Below are 20,035 nucleotides of genomic sequence, written 5' to 3' on the forward strand. Positions count from 1 at the left end.
ATTTGTTTAATTGCAGGACAAATATCTATTATGAGGAGGATCTCCAATCCCATCTAAATATTTTACTAACTGCATCCTATTTTACAAATATTTGTGCACATATGTTTCCTTTACCTCTCTCCCTAATATCTCCAATAGAGGTTGACCGATTAATCGGAATGGCCGATTAATTAGGGCCGATTTCAAGTTTTCATAACAATCGGAAATCTGTATTTTTGGGCGCCGATTTGCCTATTAAAAATATATATATATATATATATATATATATATTATATATACACCTTTATTTAATATTTAACTAGGCAAGTCAGTTAAGAACACATTCTTATTGTCAATGACGACCTAGGAACGGTGGGTTAACTGCCTCGTTCAGGAGCAGAACGACAGATTTTCACCTTGTCAGCTCGGGGGATCCAATCTTGCAACCTTACAGTTAACGAGTCCAACGCAATAACGACCTGCTTCTCTCTCATTGCACTCCACAAGGAGACTGCCTGTTACGCGAATGCAGTAAGCCAAGGTAAGTTGCTAGCTAGCGCTAAACTTATCTTATAAAAAACAATCAATGATAATCACTAGTTAACTACACATGGTTGATGATATTACTAGATATGATCTAGCGTGTCCTGCGATGCATATAATGTGACTGAGCATACAAGCATACAAGTATCTAAGTATCTGACTGAGCGGTGGTAGGCAGAAGCAGGCGCATAAACATTCATTCAAACAGCACTTTCGTGCGTTTTGCTAGCAGCTCTGAGGCTGGTGTAACCGAAGTGAAATGGCTAGCTAGTTAGCGCACGCTAATAGCGTTTCAAACGTCACTCGCTCTGAGCCTTCTAGTAGTTGTTTCCCTTGCTCATGGGTAACACTGCTTCGAAGGTGGCTGTTGTCGTTGTGTTACTGTTTCGAGCCCAGGGAGGAGCGAGGAGAGGGACGCAAGTTATACTGTTACACTGGCAATACTAAAGTGCCTATAAGAACATCCAATAGTCAAAGGTTAATGAAAAACAAATGGTATAGAGGGAAATAGTCCTATAATTCCAATAATACTGTATATACAACCTAAAACTTCTTACCTGGGAATATTGAAGACTCATGTTAAAAGGAACCACCAGCTTTCATATGTTCTCATGTTCTGAGCAAGGAACCAAAACGTTAGCTTTCTTACACAGCACATATTGCACTTTTACTTTCTTCTCCAACACTTTGTTTTTGCATTATTTAAACCATTATTTGGTTGAGGCTAAATTGATTTTATTGATGTATTATATTAAGTTGAAATAAAAGTTTATTCAGTATTGTTGTATTTTTTTGGTCCTCCAATAATCATTATCGTTATCGGCGTTGAAAAATCATAATCGCTCCATCTCCAATGTCAGGTATAGACATTCTCAGCTAAGCCAGTTAATCTCTATGTACTGTATGTTACCGGTCTAGGTTGAAATAGTATTTATTTGTTAAGCATGCTTAATTTCACTGGTGTGTAGCACCTTGATGGGTAAGTGTAACGCTCGTCGGACGAAGTGGAGCAAGGTTCAGCGTGGTACGTGTTCATGATTCTTTATTAAATCCGACCACCAAACAAAAGAACAATGAATATCACGTTCCGTAGAGCTAAGCTAACAGAGCTACGTTCCGCAGAGCTAACAAAAAAACAACATCCCACAACCTAAGGTGGCAAAACAGGCTGCATAAGTATGATTCCCAATCAGAGATAACGATAGACAGCTGTCCCTGATTGAGAACCATATCCGGCCAAAACATAGAAACACAAAACATAGAAATAAAGAACATAGAATGCCCACCCAAATCACACCCTGACCAAACCAAATAGAGACATAAAAAGGCTCTCTAAGGTCAGGGCGTGACAGTAAGGTTTACACCGTTAGGATTATTCAATTTGTTTTAATGCACTGAGCAAGTTAACTCAATTGTAACAACAATGTGGGAACACATTTAATAAACAACCAAGTTTACCAGGTCTTGGTCCAAAATGACTCTATGATTACTGTAGTAATATTATGAAAATATGTTGAAAATAAGTTGTCGTGGAATTGTGTGTTCTTGATTTTCACAGCTGCGTTATAAATACAAAGTTACATTTTACATCATGCTTCCATGACATTATGGTTTTCTACTGGACTAAAGTATATCCCAGGCTCACACAGTCTTATAGTACAAAGTCAACTGTGCGTCCCAAATTACACCCTACTACCTGCATGTCTTTTTTTTAACCTTTATTTAACTAGGCAAGTCAGTTAAGAACAAATTCTTATTTTCAATGATGGCCTAGCAGAATGACAGATTTGTACCTTGTCAGCTCGGGGATATGACCTTGCAACCTTTTGGTTACTAGTCCAACGCTCTAACCACTAGGCTACCCTGCCGCCCCAGCCCCATGGGCCCTGGTCAAAAGTAGTTCACATTGAAGGGAATAGGGTGCCATTTGGGACGCACTCAACCAGTTTTACCAAGCCTCAGTTCCATTCCCTCATCACTATGTTTATATCTCTCTCTACTGTCAGATTATTCTTGTCTGAATGTAATCTGGCCCTGTAAAGCCTACTGTGAATAACTAGCCTTCTGTTGACTATTCACCTCACTCCACAAAATTCAAATGGACCGACTAATTGTTTATTTTATTCCTGGGTACATGGGCAGGTATAGATAAATGCTAATTTCAATGGATGATTAGCTGATTCATTTATTGATTCTGATGGGCTGTCATGTTTGGTTTGTACAGATGTTGGATTCATCTAACTCTCCAATTTACAAACACTAAAATGTGCTTTGTCCGTTTATTATACATACGTATACAGACAGCGATGATTGTACTCTCGCTCTCTTTCTCCTCCTTTTCATCTCTCTTCCTCTCCATCCCTCTCTCTTCCTCGCCATCCCTCTCTCTTGCTCTCTCCCTTTTTGTTAAACCTTGTCAGACAACTGCTATGTACAACTGCTTTGTGTGATGTCACCTGCAATTGCAAGAAGGCATTTTCTACATAGTGTACAAAGTGCCCTCGCCCCTGTGTTTGTGTGTCAGGCCAGTCTCACAAGCAGGTAGACAACAGGTCTACATGTCCGTTCCTTATTTCTCTGCCCAAATATAGAGGTAGTAAGGTTAGGTTGGGGTTGCAGAGGGGGCTTGCTCACAAGGCAGAGCCACAGCAGCCCCTGCAGGTGGGTTTGGGAACTACAGCTCAGCCAGCAGCCCGGAGTACTTGCAATGGGATGGGTTAATGTAGATAGGCAAAGACACATACAGTACATACATACACACATGCACACATGGACAATAGCACACTCCATTATCTCCTAGGTAGTTGAAATGCTGCCCTGTGCACCAGGTTTCGTAACAGAGCAGGGCTGAATCTCCGTTCGGAGGTGTGGTCTGTTTTGAAAGGCCCAGTGCAGGCGTAGAAGGCTGTGCCATATGGCCTTAGCCCATCGCTTTAGCTCACTGTCTGCAGAGAAAAATGGGGGATCAAATTCTCTCAGCTTCTGTCTGTCCCTTTCTCCATCCCTTCCTTCCAATTCACCCCTCCCCCTCTCTTGCACTCATTCACCCCCCCCCTCTCTCATTTGCACTCAATCCCCACTTCTCCATATCCCTTTTTCTTCTCCATATCCATAGTACGTTTGCCTATGTTTCTCTGCCACATCCTCCTTCATGTCTTTTCCTCTCCATCCTCCAGGTTTCTGTCTGTCACTCTGATTCCTCCTACCCACATTGCCTGTTTATCCCCCTGCATGCCTTCTTTCTCTCTCCTCTCTTCCTCTCCTCCTCCTCTCCACCATCCTCCATTAGCGAAAAGGATGAGAGATACACTGGGCAACTGAGAACTGTGAGACATCAAGGCTCAACGGCATCTTTGTGCCTACATAGATGTGCTCCGAGACGGGGGGGATGAATTCACACCTCCCTAAGAGATGGATGTTTAAATCCCTTTCACTTCCCTTAGGGGAGAAAAAGATAGGGAGAAGATCATACTAAGAGAGGCTTTATAGAGAAACAGGCACACTCCAAGATGCCCGCAGGGTCCTGCCAGGCATCTTTCCCTCAGTTGCATCATGTCTGGCAAAAGACATTCCTGGTGTTAAAAAACACTGAACCAGATGGAGAGAGGGAGAGGAGGATAAAAACGTACAGTATAAGCCACCCAGGTCCTCTCTGTAGAATTGGCCCTCCTTTCTTTCTTTTGAGAAGGGGGAGGGAGGGAGAGTTCTTCCCTCTGTCCTTGAGCTATCAAGTCCTTTCATCCCTTCTCTTTTTTCACCGTTTCTTTCTTGTTCCTGTCAACCATTTCTTCCTAGTATCCCTCTTTCTCCAACCCTGTTCTTTCTTTCCTCTCCTCTCCTTCACTTTTCCTCACACTCCTCTGTCTCTATCCTCTTTTCCCCCTCTCTATTGCTTTCTATCTCGAACTGTCCTTCTCTCTACCCCCTTCTCACCCTCCCTCTCTATCTTCCTTTTTTCCCCTCCTTCTGGCTTTCTATTTCCAACTCTCTTCTTTCCTCTACTCCTGCTCACTCACTCTCTTTCTCCATCCCTATCTCTCTCTCTTTCTCTCTCTCTCTCTCTCTTTGATCAGGAGCCAACCCTCTGTCTCTTCCTCCCTCCCTGCATTATGCCACCCTCCCTTACTCTCCCAGCCAGTTAAAAATGTTGCCGCTCTGTAGCCCTGCATCGCTTTCAGGCTCCAGAATCGATGGCATGGATATTTTTGTGCTGCTCCTGGCAGTCGACAGACTGTATGTGTGTGTGTGGGTATGTTTCAAGTTTCAAGTTTTGTTAGTCGTATGTACAGGATACACATGGAATACACAGTCCAACAAAATGCTTACTTGCTGGTTCTTTCTCGACAATGCAACAACAATAAGAAATAATACAAACAAAAAGTAAATGGCTCAGTAGGATAGAAGAATAGAATAAACATGTTAGCGTATAGTATATTCAGAACAGCCTGAATTTGGTGGGACACACTGCAAGGTGTCGAAAGCATTCCACAGGGATGCTGGCCCATGTTGTCTCCAATGCTTCCCACAGTTGTTTCATGTTGGCTGGATGTCCTTTGGGTGGTGGACCATTCTTGATACACACAGGAAACGGTTGAACCTGAAAAACCCAGCAGCGTTGCAGTTCTTGACACACTCAAACCGGTGCGCCTGGCACCTAATACCATACCTTGTTCAAAAGGCACTTACATTTTATGTCTTGCCCATTCACCCTCTGAATAGCACACATACACAATCCATGTCTAAATTGTCTCAAGGCTTAAAAATCCCTCTTTAACCTGTCTCCCCCCACTGATTGAACTGACATCAATAAGGGATAATAGCTTTCACATGGATGTCATGGAAAGATCAGGTGTTTCTAATGTTTTGTACACTGTGTGTGTGTGTGTGTGAGTGTGTGTGTGTGTGGATGATGCGGGACTTCCTCAGGCACCGTTTTGAGTAGATGTCCTGGATGGGTGGGAGCACTGTCCCAGTGATGTACTGGGCCGTCTTCACCACCCGCTAGAGGGCCTTGCGGTAATGGATGAAGCAATTCCTGTACCATGCCGTGATGCAACCGCTCTCACTGTATTATTTGGAGAGGAACCGGGGTGGCATGCCGAATTTCTTACGCCGCCTTAGGAATTATATGCTCTGTTGCGCCCTCTGACAAGAGTGATGGTGTTGTTGGTCCATGTCATGTCCCCAGTGATGTGGATGTTGAGGAACTTAAACTGCTGACCCTCTCTACTACAGTCCTGTTGATGTAGATGTTTGAGTTTGTGCATGTGTGTTTGTGTTCGTGCGCACGTGCGTGTTTGTATGTGTTAGTGTGTGTGTGTGTGTATGTTTGCATTGTTCTGCCGGAGTGTGAACAGATGAAATGACAGCCTACTGTGTGGTTTGCCATCCTGTACACCTGCACACATTATAGTTAATCTATTAGGGGCCTGTAGTAGCCAGTTTATCTCCTGTGGGACCCACACTGTGGGCCCAAGTTGTGGCAGTGACAAATTGTTTCATGGTTTGTTTTTTCAGAAATGTTTAGCGTATGTGCTACTGTTCTACAAGTCTTTACAGTATTTGCAGTGGCTTGTTGTTTAGAAAAGTTTAAAGTGGAATCAAAATGCCAATATACACTACCATTCAAAAGTTGGGGGTCACTTAGAAATGTCTTTGTTTTTAAAGAAAAGCACATTTGTTGTTCATTAAAATAACATCAAATTGATCAGAAATCCAGTGTAGAGTTGTTAATGTTGTAAATGACTATTGTAGCTGTAAACGGCAGATTTTTTAATGGAATAGCTACATAGGCATACAGAGGCCCATTATCAGCAACCATCACTCCTGTGTTCCAGTGGCACGTTGTGTTAGCTAATCCAAGTTTATAATTGTAAAAGGCTAATTAATCACTAGAAAACCCTTTTGCAATAAGCACAGCTGAAAACTGTAGTCCTGATTAAAGAAGCAATAAAACTGGCCTTCTTCAGACTAGTTGAGTATCTGGAGCATCAACATTTGTGGGTTTGATTACAGGCTCAAAATGGCCAGAAACAAAGAACTTTCTAACCAGAATAGAAAGAGGAGTGGGAGGCCCCGGTGCACAATTGAGCAAGAGGACAAGTACATTAGAGTGTCCAGTTTGAGAAACAGACGCCTCACAAGTCTTCAACTGGCAGCTTCATTAAATAGTACCCGCAAAACAGGAAAGTAACAGGAAATCAAATCAAATTGTATTGGTCACATACGCATATTGAGCAGATATTATTGCGGGTGTAACAAAATGCTTGTGTTCATAGCTCCAGTGCAGTAGCATCTAACAATTCACAACAATATACACAAATCTCAAAGTGAATAATGGAAATAAGAAACATATAAATGTTAGGATGTGCAATGTCGGAGTGGCATTGACTAGAATACAGTATATACTCATGAAATTAGTAAAACAGTATGTAAATATTTTTAAAGTTACCAGTGTTCCATTATTAAAGAGGCTAGTGTTTCCATGTCTATGTGCATAGGGCAGCAGCCTCTAAGGTGCAGGGTTGAATAACCGAGTGGTAGCTGGCTGGTGACAGGGACTAAGTTAAGGGCAGGGTACTGGGTGGAGGCCGGCTATTGATGACTATTTAACAGCCTGATGGCCTTGAGATAGAAGCTGTTTTTCAGTCTCTCTGTCCCAGCTTTGATGCACCTGTACTGACCTCACCTTCTGGATGATAGCGGGGTGAACAGGCCATGGCTCGGGTGGTTAATATTGTTTTGGCCTTCCTGTGACATCGGGTGCTGTAGGTGTCCTGGAGGGCAGGCAGTGTGCCCCCAGTGATGCGTTGGGCAGACCGCACCACCCTCTGGAGAGTCCTGCGGTTGCGGGCAGTGCAGTTGCCTTTACCAGATGGTGATTCAGCCCGACAGGATTCTCTCAATGGTACATCTGTAAAGGTTTGTGAGGATCAAGACAAATTTCTTCAGCCTTGTGTAAGGTCTAAGAGGCGCTGTTGCTCCTTCTTCACCACATTGTCTGTGTGGGTGGACCATTTCAGATTGTCAGTGATGTGTATGCAGAGGAACTCGAAAGCTTTTACCTTCTCCACTGCGGTCCCGTCGATGTGGATAGGGGCGTCCTCTCTCTGCTGTCTCCTGAAGTCCACGATCAGCTCCTTCATATTGTTGACATTGCGGGCGTGGTTATTTCTAAAAAATGTCTAAAAACCTGTTTTTGCTTTGTCATTATGGGGTATTGTGTCTAGATTGATGAGGATATATTTTTTAAATCCATTTTAGAATGAGGCTGTAACATAACCAAATGTGGAAAAAGTCAAGGGGTCTGAATACTTTCCGAATGCACTGTATCTGCACATGTTTGTTTGTGCACACACACACACACCGGAAGCCAGGGAAAATGATTGCCACCTGCAATGCCAGCCACTCAGCCATTATTCAAGGCACAATAGAGTTCAGTGAAAGGAACTTTTCTAAATTGTGGTCACACATGCCTGCCTACAAGGGCTACATATGTTAAGTGCCTCACTTGAGTACTAGTGTGCCCAATGTTAGATTTGAAGCAAACACTCTCTGTAAAAGTGTCTGATGGAAGTAGCTAGAAAGTTGGAATATTGTTTGAAGGTATTACACTCTCCTTTGGTCCATTATCAAACTATAAAGCCAAACTGCTTTCATCCACAATACTTTAGTTCATCAAAGTTACTATTGTACTACGCAAATTAAGCTTTGTTATAGGAAGAAAGTTATATCCTTTTCTCACAATTGAGCCAAGCTGAGTCAAGCTGTACTGTGCTGGCCTGGTGTCAGCACATTGTTATGACTCTCCTGTGAGGATACGAAGGATCAGGTTACAGTGAGTACGCTCTACAACACCGTCTCTCTCTCCCGCAGAGGGGGAGAGGGGTGAAGTTGGCCGCTTTATGACGGTCGTAAATACCTTGTAGAAACTCTGCCTTTGGGCTCTGCTGTAACGGCCGTTGTTGGTGGTGGAAGAAGAGAACCAATGCGCAGCGTGTTAAGAGTCCATATTGATTTAATAGAACAATTGAACACTGAAACAAAAGAATAAAGCGACAACGAACGAAACAAAACAGTCCTGTACGGTGAATACACAAAACACAGAACAGAAAATATTCAGCCACAACTCAAGGGTGAAAACAGGCTACCTTAGTATGGTTCTCAATCAGGGACAATGATTGACAGCTTCCTCTGAGTGAGAACCATACCAGGCCAAACACAGAAATCCCAAATCATAGAAAAAAGAACATAGACTGCCCACCCCAACTCACGCCCTGAACATATTAAAACAAAGACAAAACAAAGGAACTAAGGTCAGAACGTGACATCTTCAGGATTGAGGGGGAAGAAACCTTTTGTTACAAGGAGATTCCTCCCGCCATGACTACAACATCAAAAGGCTGGATAATGAAACAATGTTCCTGTAGTCCAAACATTGGGAATGGTTTGTGGGTATTTAAAGAATAACCATGTCAAAAGTTGTTGTTTTGTGATATCATGAAGGACGGTATAACTAAATAACTGTACCACATCTAAATGTTGTGGAACGTAAATGTTTAAATATGAACTATTTGTGATGTACATAGGGCAGCAGCCTCTAAGGTGCAGGATTGAGTAACCGGGTGGTAGCCAGCTAGTGACATGGACTTCTAAAATGCGAGAATTGTTTATCATATAAAGTCTTAACCAGTCAGTGACCACACCCACGTGAGCATTGACATTATGTAGGCATCATAGAACGCCCCTTTTGCCAGTGCATAAAACCCCTTGTGAAAAATTAACATATCAGACCAAGTTGGCAGACTGTGTTGAACCTGACGTCACAAATGGTTAGAATCTCCGAGACCAGAAAAACGTGGAGCGTGGATGCACGTTGAAATGGTAGGAATTGAACTCTCTAGAGACCAGTACATTGCCGGTTTGCTACGGGCGTGTAAAATGGTTCTAGCTCTACATTAGACCAGAATATACATGCGGCGCAAGCTGAATACGTCACAAATGGTCAGGAACTCTCAACGAGTGAAGAAGATAAAGACTACACATTCACAGTCTGCAGCTGTCTAGGAAACTCGACCGAAGATGAGAAAATAACCTTTCCCTATCGAACGAACATTGGTGCGCCTGGAAGATCCGTCTAACAGACACTCCGAGACCAACCTACTACAACTACAAAGGACATGGTAACCTCTGGTGGACAACCAGAGACTTACACAACAAGTGACTCTCCGTAGATGAATTGAGTGTTTTCAACAGAGGGACAGCGAAGACATACAGACGTAAAAATGTACATTACAATTATTTCGAATGAGCGGCCATTCACATTTCCATGAGCATAGTTATCAGCTGTATGTACGACAGTGGAATTCATTTGTCTCTCCCTTTCCCTCTTTTGAATCCACCATTTTGTGTAACAAGCCATCATATCAGGTTAGTCCACTAGGAACTTTTCATTGCATTATGTAGTAATCAATATGTATTTTATCCTGTTTGTGTGTTTATGTAATTCTGTGTGATTGGTTAGTTAGTAAATAAATAATTAAGCCAATTTGTGTATTGGTGATTCATCATGGAGACTAAGGTTCATGCAGAATAATAGGACATTACGACGTTCAGAATGAGACTGAGATATGAGTTAATAAAAATTTATAGTTGACTGCTATGAAATCGATATATTTTTATATTCTTTCGGGAAACGGTAACTCATTAAACAAACGATTCCCGTGGTGCAACAGGTTACTGAGTTAATTGTTACAGGATTAATTTAATCACGTAATAATAACAGTTAACAGTTAATCATTACATTAATGAGAGTCACGACATGACACCATCTACCACAATTGCTGGAACCGTGCTGGAAAGAATCATGTGAGAAGAACATATCCAAGCCAGTACAGTATGGTTTGGTGAGCACTATAGTCTGAAAAGTTGGATTGTCTTAGCAAGGGTCATGTTCATTAGGGCATCCAACAGGAAATGTTTTAAAACATTTTACAGTGGCAAACGGAAATTAGTGTTTTTATAGGGCATATCCATGTAGTCCCTCCCTGTTTGTCAGTTTTGTTCTGATTGGTGCCTGAACAAGACCATAGTGAATCTGTTGGCAATATTTTCCTGTAGGTGTCCTGGAGGGCAGGCAGTGTGCCCCCGGTGCAGTTGCCATTACCAGGTGGTTATATAGTCCGACAGGATTCTCTCAATGGTGCATCTGTTACCTTCCTGACGCTACCCATCCCTGTAGCGGGATAATTGTTTTTAAAATATATAATCGATAATATATCAACCGCAACTGTCTATCAGTAGGACAGGGAGAGGCAATGGCTGCCCAAACTCTGTTGCGCGAGAGAAACTCATGCGAACACCTGACGCGATGTTATCTTTCTCGCTAATTTTTCAAAATAAATGTCTAAGGACTGTTGACATCTTGAGGAAGCGATAGGAAAAGGAATCTGGTTGATATCCCTTTAAATGGAGCAAAGGCAGGCTATGGAACATGGAGCTTTCAAAATAGAAGCCACTTCCTGGTTTGATTTTCCTCAGGTTTCGCCTGCAATATCAGTTCTGTTATACTAACAGACAATATTTTGACAGTTTTGGAAACTTTAGAGTGTTTTCTATCCTAATCTGTCAATTATATGCATATTCTAGCATCTGGTCCTGAGAAATAGGCCGTTTACCTTGGGAACGTTATTTTTCCAAACATAAAAATAGTGCTTCAAGAGGTTAAAGTTTATGAGGGTCTTAGGGGCCAAGCCAGATTTCTTCATCGTCCTAATATTGAAGAGGCGCTGTTGAGCCATCTTCACCACACTGTCTGTGTGGGTGGACCATTTCAGATTGTGGAAGAGGAACTTGAAGCTTTTCACCTTCTCCAATGCGGTCCCATCGATGTGGATGGGGGCATGGTCTCTCTGCTGTCTCCTGAAGTCCACGATCAGCTCCTTCAGTTTGGAGCGGTGTGGTGACCACTCCGTCAGAGCCCTTACCTCCTCCCTGTAGGTTGTCTCATTATTGTCAAGGAAATATATAATTGTATGTCAACAAACATGGCTCCACACACATAGCTGAAATTAGCTTAGCTCATCATAAGCAGTACAACCTTCAAAAAAGTATTTTACACAAATAATATGTGCCAATTATAATCTATTCCTCGTTGGTGTTGATTTCAGCCTGTCCATTTGATGATGGTATATCCCTCACTGGACATGTACACTGTCTATTTGCAATGTATTACAATGGGCATTTACCAACACAAATTGGATATGCTCTAATATACTGCTCTAATATGTTAATTGGATATGCTCTAATATGTTAAAACCATAAAACAACCTTCAAAAACAGAGTTACATTCGAACTGCGGGTCCAGTTCTGACATTATGTGTAGGCCTAGCTGAGGCTACCCCGAATCCCGAGTTTCGGGTCGATAGGTCATTCGGAGCCCTAAGCAGCAACCGTAGTGCTGAAATGCACTTATTTCGGGGTTCGCTACAGGGTCTTTGAACGAGCTATCAGCTAGAAACTGTTAGCTAATAGGTCCATCGGCCAATTTCTCGGGCCACTATTGCCCGAGAAATGTAGTTCCACCTCCCACATATGCGATGACATCACCTGGTTTAAATGTTTCTAGAGACAATATCTCTCTCATCATCACTCAATGCCTAGGTTTACCTCCAATGTACTCACATCCTACCATACCTTTGTCTGTACATTATGCCTTGAATCTATTCAATCGTGCCCAGAAACCTGCTCATTTTACTATCTGTTCCAAACATACTAGACAACCAGTTCTTATAGCCTTTAGCCATACCCTTATCCTACTCCTCCTTTGTTCTTCTGGTGATGTAAAGGTTTATCCAGGACCTGCAGTTCCTAGCTCCGCTTCTATTCCCCAGGTGCTCTCATTTGTTGACTTCTGTAACCATAAAAGCCTTGGTTTCATGCATGTTAACATTAGAAGCCTCCTCCCTAAGTTTGTTTTATTCACTGCTTTAGCACACTCTGCCAACCCGGATTTCTTTGCCGTGTCTGAATCCTGGCTTAGGAAGACCACCAAAACCCCTGAAATTTCCATCCCTAACTATAACATTTTCGTCCAAGATAGAACTGCCAAAGGGGGTGGAGAGGCAATCTACAGGATAGATAGCCTGGAGAGTTCTGTCTTACTGTCCAGGTCTGTACCCAAACAATTCGAGCTTCTACTTTTAAAAATCCACCTTTCCAGAAACAAGTCTCTCACCGTTGCCGCTTGCTATAGACCACGCTTTGCCCCCAGCTGTGCCCTAGACACCATATGTGACCATCTATCTTCAGAGCTCGTGCTGCTAGGTGACCTAAACTGTGACATGCTTAACACCCCGGCCATCCTACAATCTAAGCTTGATTCCCTCAATCTCATACGAATTATCAATGAACCTTCCAGGTACAACCCCAAATCGGTAAACACGGGCACCCTCATAAATATCATCCTAACCAGCTTGCCCTCCAAATACACCTCTACTGTTTTCAACCAGGATCTCAGCGATCAGTGCCTCATTGCCTGCATCCGTAATGGGTCTGCGGTCAAACGACCACCTCTCATCACTGTCAAACGCTCCCTAATACACTTCAGGGAGCAGGCCTTTCTAATCGACCTGGCCAGGTATCCTGGAATGATATTGACCTCATCCCATCAGTAGAAGATGCCTGGTTATTGTTAAAAGTGCCTTCCTCACCATCTTTAATAAGCGTGCACCATTCAAAAAATGTAGAACCAGCCCTTGGTTCACTTCAGACCTCACTGCGCTTGACCAGCACAAAAACATCTTGTGGCGTACTGCATTAGCATCGAATAGGCCCCGTGATATGCAACTTTCCAGGGAAGTTAAGAAACAATATATATTGTTAATGAAGACAGTTTGATATGGCAATCATAACTCACATAGGCATCAGGTTGAAGTTAGGGGTGCAAGCAATGTATTCCTATGGGGAGAGATGTCAATGAAAACTGTTAAAAGAAAACACACTGTTTTCACACAGTCAATGTTAGGTTTTCACAGATCGGGAGGACCTTAGGAACGTTATTGTGGTTGAATTATGCTTCTAGCCTTAACGGTTCTGCTGCTCTCACCCAAAAGCACCTCACATTTAGGTCAAGCTTCATTTTGGGCCTACTTTTTTGCACGGTCGCTGCGGTCAGACCGAGCGAGCTAGGTCAAGTGGGGCATCTCCTCGAACTTGGCACGGCCTAGAGACTATGGGGATTCCATTTGTTTCCCTTTCTGTGATGATTTAAGCCTGCAAATGTCTGTATTTCAGCCCTATTTGATGGTAAAGTTCATACTTCCCCTTTAGGATATGAAGAGGACCATTCAATATTTTCATGTTGATATCTGTAGAGGTACAGATGACCTTGAACACATGGCAAAAATCATTTTGAAAATGGCCTGCACAGAAGCAGAGTTAGAGCATAACCTGTAAACCCATGTTATCGTTAGGGAGAAACTTGGATGTGTCACACTAAATTAACCTGCGCGCAGCTAGAATAACTCTGTGGCTTATCCACCCCAACCTGCCCCCTGAAGAGCCCATCGAATACGGTGTGTCTGTGTGACCTAGAGGCCACAATATGTCCATAGCATCAATAAATCATTAAATCACTACAAGTCATTCTTCATTCCATGCAATTTGCATGGTCGCTGCGGTCAGACCGAGAGAGCTAAGGTCAGACTCAGCTTGAACTCGGCATGTTCTAGAGACTATGATGATGCCATTTTCCAACACTTTTAATGTTGATTTCAGCATGTATATTTTCTGTAGGTCATCACTGTTTAAACATATTGGAAATATACCTGAGTTGTAGTCAATGAACAGCATTCTTACATACTGTAGGTATTCCTCTTGTCCAGATGGGATAGGGCAGTGTGCAGTGGGATGGTGATTGTGTTGTATGTGGCTATATTGGGGCGGTATGCAAATTGAAGTGGGTCAAGGGTGTCAGGTAAGGTGGAGGGGATTTGATCCTTAACTAGCCTCTCAATGAACTTCATGATGACAGTAGTGAGTGCTATGGGGAGATAGTCATTTAGTTCAATCAAATGTATTTAGAAAGCCCTTTTTTACATCAGCCAATGTCACAACGTGCTGTCCAGAAACCTATCTTAATAAAACCCCAATACAGATGTAGAAGCACGGTGGCTAGGACAAACTCCCTAGCAAGGCCGGAGCCTAGGAAAAAACATAGAGAGGAACCAGGCTCTGAGGAGTGGCGCTGTGCCGCGTGGAGATTATAACCGAACATGGCCAAGATGTTCAAACGTTCATAGATGACCAGCAGGGTCAGATATTAATAATCACAGGGGTTGTAGAGGTTGCAACAGGTCAGCAGCTCGAGTAAATGTCAGTTGGCTTTTCATAGCCGATCATTCAGAGTTAGAGACAGCAGGTGCGGTAGAGAGAGAGTCCAAAACAGCAGGTCCAGGACAAGGTAGCACGTCCAGTGAACAGGTCAGGGTTCCATAGCCGCAGCCAGAACAGCATAAATACTGAAGGCTGAGACAGGAGGGGTCGGGAGACACAAGATATAAACCCACCCATTTTGCCAAAGCACAGCCCCCACACCACCATAGGGATATCTTCAACCACCTATCTACTACGCTGAAACAAGGCAGAGTATAGCCCACGAAGATCTCACCCACTGGACAAACCCAAGGGGCGCCAACCCAGACAGGAAGATCACGTCAGTGACTCATCCCACTCAAGTGACGCACCCTTCCTAGGGACGGCATGGAAGAGCACCAGTAAGCCAGTGACTCAGCCTCCGTAATAGGGTTAGAGGCAGAGAATCCCAGTGGAGAGAGGGGAACCGGCCAGGCAGAGACAGCAAGGGCGGTTAGTCTCTCCAGTGCCTTTCCATTCACCTTCACATCCCTGGGCCAGACTACACTCAATCATAGGAGTCTTCAATAAAGACGTAAAGGTCGAGACAGACTCTGCGTCTCTCACATGGATAGGCAGACCATTGAATAAAAATTGAATATTATAATGCTTTGTAGGTTAGCAGTAAAACCTTGAAATCAGCGCTAGCCTTAACAGGAAGCAAGTGTAGAGAGGCTAGCACTGGAGTAATATGACAAAGTTTTGGCATTCTAGTCAAGATTCTAGCAGCCGTGTTCAGTTACCTTTTACTTTCTCTGGATACAGGAAGAATGGTGGACATCTTGAAGCAAGTGGGGACAGCAGACTGGGATAGGGAGATATTGACTATGTCTGTAAACTCTCCAAATGAAATCAACAAAGCACTATCAAAAGTACCTACCATCTATCAACCTTGTACTGCTGCCCTGCTTTTTACCAGCACGCCCTGCTCCAACGGTCCAACCCTGGAAAGTCTACAGAAAGCTGCAGAAGGTGAAAACCTGTAAGGCAGAGGGCTCAGATGAAATCCCAGGCAGACTAAAAAAGGAGTCTGCATATGAATTGAGCGGGCCACTGGCTGATATTCTTGGCCTGTCGATGCGATAAGGCATTGTTCCTGATGAATGGAAAGAAGATAGTGGGCTCTTTACCATAAACCAAGCCACTCTCCATCAGTGAAATATATCTCATTAACCTCTCTCCTGAGCAAAGTAGCTAAGAGCTTTATCACTGCGCTTAGCGATATCCTACCCCAAGTTAATACTCAACAGTACGGATGTCTACAAAGCCGGTCATCCACTCACTGGTGGATATAACCAACAAGCTCTTCAAGTCCCAGGATAAGAATGGTTGCCCACCTACTTCAGCAAAGCCTTCTAACGTGTCTGCCACAACCTTGCCATCAACAGGATGTTAGACCTCCAGCTTCGACCATCCCTTGCCATATGGATAGACAACTTCCTCTCTAAGGCTGCCTTTATACAGGCAGCAAATTCTGATATTTTCCACTAATTGGTCCTTTTACCAATCACATCAGATCTTTTCACATCAGATATTTTTCAGAGCTGATCTGATTGGTCAAAGACCAATTAGTGGGAAACATATCCGAATTGGGCTGCCTGTCTAAATGTAGACACTAGGTTGTAATGTATCATGGTGTGCTGTCGAACAGTGTCAGTGTATTTTATGGCCTACCTCAAGGAACTCTGCTTGGCCTGCTGATTTTTATTGTATATGTAACAATGTTTCTTCCGTCCCTCTCCTCACTCCAACCAGGGATCCTCTGAACACATCAGCAACTGCCTCCCACAAAGCATTGTTACCTATCAACTACTTCAAGATTACCTAACAACTACTTCAAGGTCTCAGAGCGAGTGATGTCACCGACTGAAATGTTACTAGCATGCACCTCTAACTAGCTGGCCATTTCACACGGGTTATTCTCATCCCCTTTGATCTCCTCAATCTCGGCAGCAACCGGGCAGAGCACAACTGAGTCATCCAGGTCATGGCACCGTCCCTCTCCTTGCCCCGACCTGGGCTCGAAACAGAGACCCTCTGAACACAAACAACTGCCTCTCACGAAGAATCGTTACCTATTGCTCCACAAAAGCCACTGCTTTTGCATAGCAAGGGAAACAACTACTTCAAGGTCTTCGAGCAGGTGACATCACCAATTGAAACACTACTAGCACGCACTGCTAACTAGCTAGCAATTTCACACAGGTGACACATATCAACAGTGTAGCCAGGCTAACTGCAGTCAAACAATGGAAGCTTGTGGATCACCTTCCACCATCCAAGAAGACCTGGTTGACCTAGAGAAGTGGTCAGTGGGGAGCCACATGCTCTGAACCCTAAAAAGTGCAAAGTGCTCCACCCGTACTACCCCGCCTGTCTATTAACAACACATAACTCCAGATAGTTGAGGTATCAAGATCAAAGGAAATCTAAAATAGTCGACACAGGTAGAGAACGTCTGTTCCTCCTCCGATGCCTGAAGTACTTCCACATCCATAAGAATGACTTGGTAAGAGTATTTCCAACCTACATCCAACCAGTGGTGAAATATGCCGCCCCAGTGTGGCACGCAGGGCTAATCAAGAGACAATCCGATACCATCGAGACTGTCCAAAGGAAAGCAGTTCGTATCATCATTGGCACAGACGACACCTCCTACTCAGATGCATGCACCAATCTCGGTCTATCATCACTACACACGCAGAGAAAGTCTTTCAAGATCCTTTAAGGATCTTGAGAGACTTCTTTAATCCGATCCTTACCGCCATATGCTCCCACTCCAACAATCGTCTGTGAGCCAATACCAGACCCACTCCTCAACTAAATTGGAACTGATCCATTGCAGGACTGTGCATTTCCATGGCAGCATCATCCCAACCATGGTTTTCCTGCTGAACAGTTGATGATGAACATTATTGTATTTTAGTTAGTAATATCAATTTTAATATTCAAATGTATGTCGTACTCACAATTCAGCATGTTGCTGCCTTTTGTACAATTTCCTGTTAAAAAATGTAAATAAAAATATTCTCTCAGAAAAGAGAGATGTAATAATTCATACAGTATGGAGAGGGGAGATGGATTTATCTGACATAGAGATGTATAATGTAGTGATCTGACCATAACCTTTACCTCTGCTCTCTTTCTGCAGTGCAACAATGACTACGTCCCCGTGTGCGGCTCCAACAATGAGAACTACCAGAACGAATGTTATCTACGCAGGGATGCCTGCAAGCAGCAGTCTGAAGTGCTGGTGGTGTCAGAGGGCTCTTGTCCTGTCGGTACGTAGCCTACGTAGCATCTTAAGGATGGACATATACATAGGTCTGTAGATGCATACCTACAGTTGAAGTCGGAAGTTTATACACACCTTAGCCAAATACATTTAAACTCAGTTTTTCAAATTTCCTGACATTTAATCCTAGTAAAAATCCCTGTTTTAGGTCAGTTAGGATCACCACTTTATTTTAAGAATGTGAAATGTCAGAATAATAATAGAGAGAATGATTTATTTCATTATTTCACCCCAGTGGGTCATAAGTTTACATACACTCAATTAGTATTTGGTAGCATTGCCTTTAAATTATTTAACTTGGGTCAAATTTTTCGGGTAACCTTCCACAAGTTTCCCACAATAAGTTGGGTGAATTTTGGTCATTTACACACACTATTTAGTTCAGTTGTTTGCACCTCATCATTGTGAGGTATTGTTTGTTTTGATACACATTTCTATTCAGAGCTCTGTTTTTTCCCGTATTAGTCCCGTATTGGGGATACCTTTTTAAAATGTTCATTTAACCAGGCAAGTCAGTTAAGAACAAATTCTTATTTACAATGACGGCCTAGGAACAGTGGGTTCAGGGGCAGAACAACAGATTCTTACCTTGTCAGTTCGGGGATTTGATCCTTTCGGTTACTGGCCCAACGATCTAACCACTAGGCTACCTGCCTCTTTTTGCATAATCCCTGCTTGTACTTTTGCCTATCGGATTTCCTGTCATCAACCTCTTGCCTGATCTCCCGGACTACGTCATTATCCTTCTCCCTGCCTGTACTGTTGTCATTTTGGACCCCTGTGTATGACCTTCTGTCTGCCCCTGGACCCAGCTACCTGCCTCCACCTGTGGTCCTTTACAAAAAAACACCTGATGCGCCCTATGCTTGTAACCAGCTCTCTGTCTCCAATCGTATTCATTACAGAAGGAGTAGCTAGAAAGTTGGAATATTGTTTGAAGGCACTACACTCTCCTTCAGTCCAATATCAAACTATAAAAGCTAAACTGATTTCATCCACAATACTTTAGTTCATCAGAGTTACTAATGTAGTATGCGAATCAAGCTTTGTTAGAGAAAGAAAGTTATCCCTTTTCTCACTTCTGAGCCAAGCTGAGTCAAACTGTACTGTGCTAGCCTGGTTAAGCATTGACCACACTTTCTGGAACCTTGTGAGGAAAGAATACTGTGAGAAGAACATATCCAAGTCAGCACAGTATGGTGAAAAGTAGGAGTATCCCACAATTCCTTTTTTATCAAGATACGAACCTACATGCATGTTGATTTTATCTAGCGCTTAGCACAGGTCATGTTCATTAGGGCATGCAACAGGAAACATTTTGCAGTGACAAACAGACATTTGTGTTTTACTGGACATGTCCAGGTAGTACCTTCCTGTTTCAGTCAGTTTTCTTCTGTTTGCTGCCTGAACAAAACCAAAGTGAATCTGTTTTCAAGGGGAACATGTTGGCTCCACTCAAGCTCCACTGTTGGGCTAGCGTTGTACACTGGGGGTTTTCCTGGCTCAGTTAACCTCACTGCCACCCTGGTCAACTCCACTCAAGGGACCTAAAACACTCGTATAGCTCAGCAGTCCACCACACTCATAAGGAACACAGTAGGAATTGGAGCGTGTGTGTGTGAATGGGTGAATGGGTGGGGGAGGGTTGAGGGTTGTGTGTGTTTCTGATTTGTTTCACAAAAGTAACTTAATTTAGCCTCATTTACATGGAAGCTCTTAACTCTATGTAAATTGCTTGAATGTTTGTCATTTACCTTGTGTGTGTGTGTGTGTGTGTGTGTGTATGTTTGCATGTACACTGTATGT

At 43.1% G+C, this 20,035-nt stretch overlaps 1 protein-coding gene across 1 annotated transcript in view; it reads left to right on the forward strand.

Annotated features, from left to right (window-relative positions):
- LOC110519971 (tomoregulin-2-like) overlaps positions 1 to 20,035 on the forward strand; it is a 171,285-nt gene that overhangs the window by 37,252 nt on the left and 113,998 nt on the right. Inside the window, exon 3 of the mRNA XM_021596899.2 lies at positions 18,086 to 18,215. Coding sequence (XP_021452574.1) covers positions 18,086 to 18,215 — 130 coding nt within the window. The remainder of the gene's footprint in view (positions 1 to 18,085; positions 18,216 to 20,035) is intronic.

Source organism: Oncorhynchus mykiss, chromosome 3, assembly GCF_013265735.2.
Source record: "Oncorhynchus mykiss isolate Arlee chromosome 3, USDA_OmykA_1.1, whole genome shotgun sequence".
Lineage (NCBI taxonomy): Eukaryota > Metazoa > Chordata > Actinopteri > Salmoniformes > Salmonidae > Oncorhynchus > Oncorhynchus mykiss.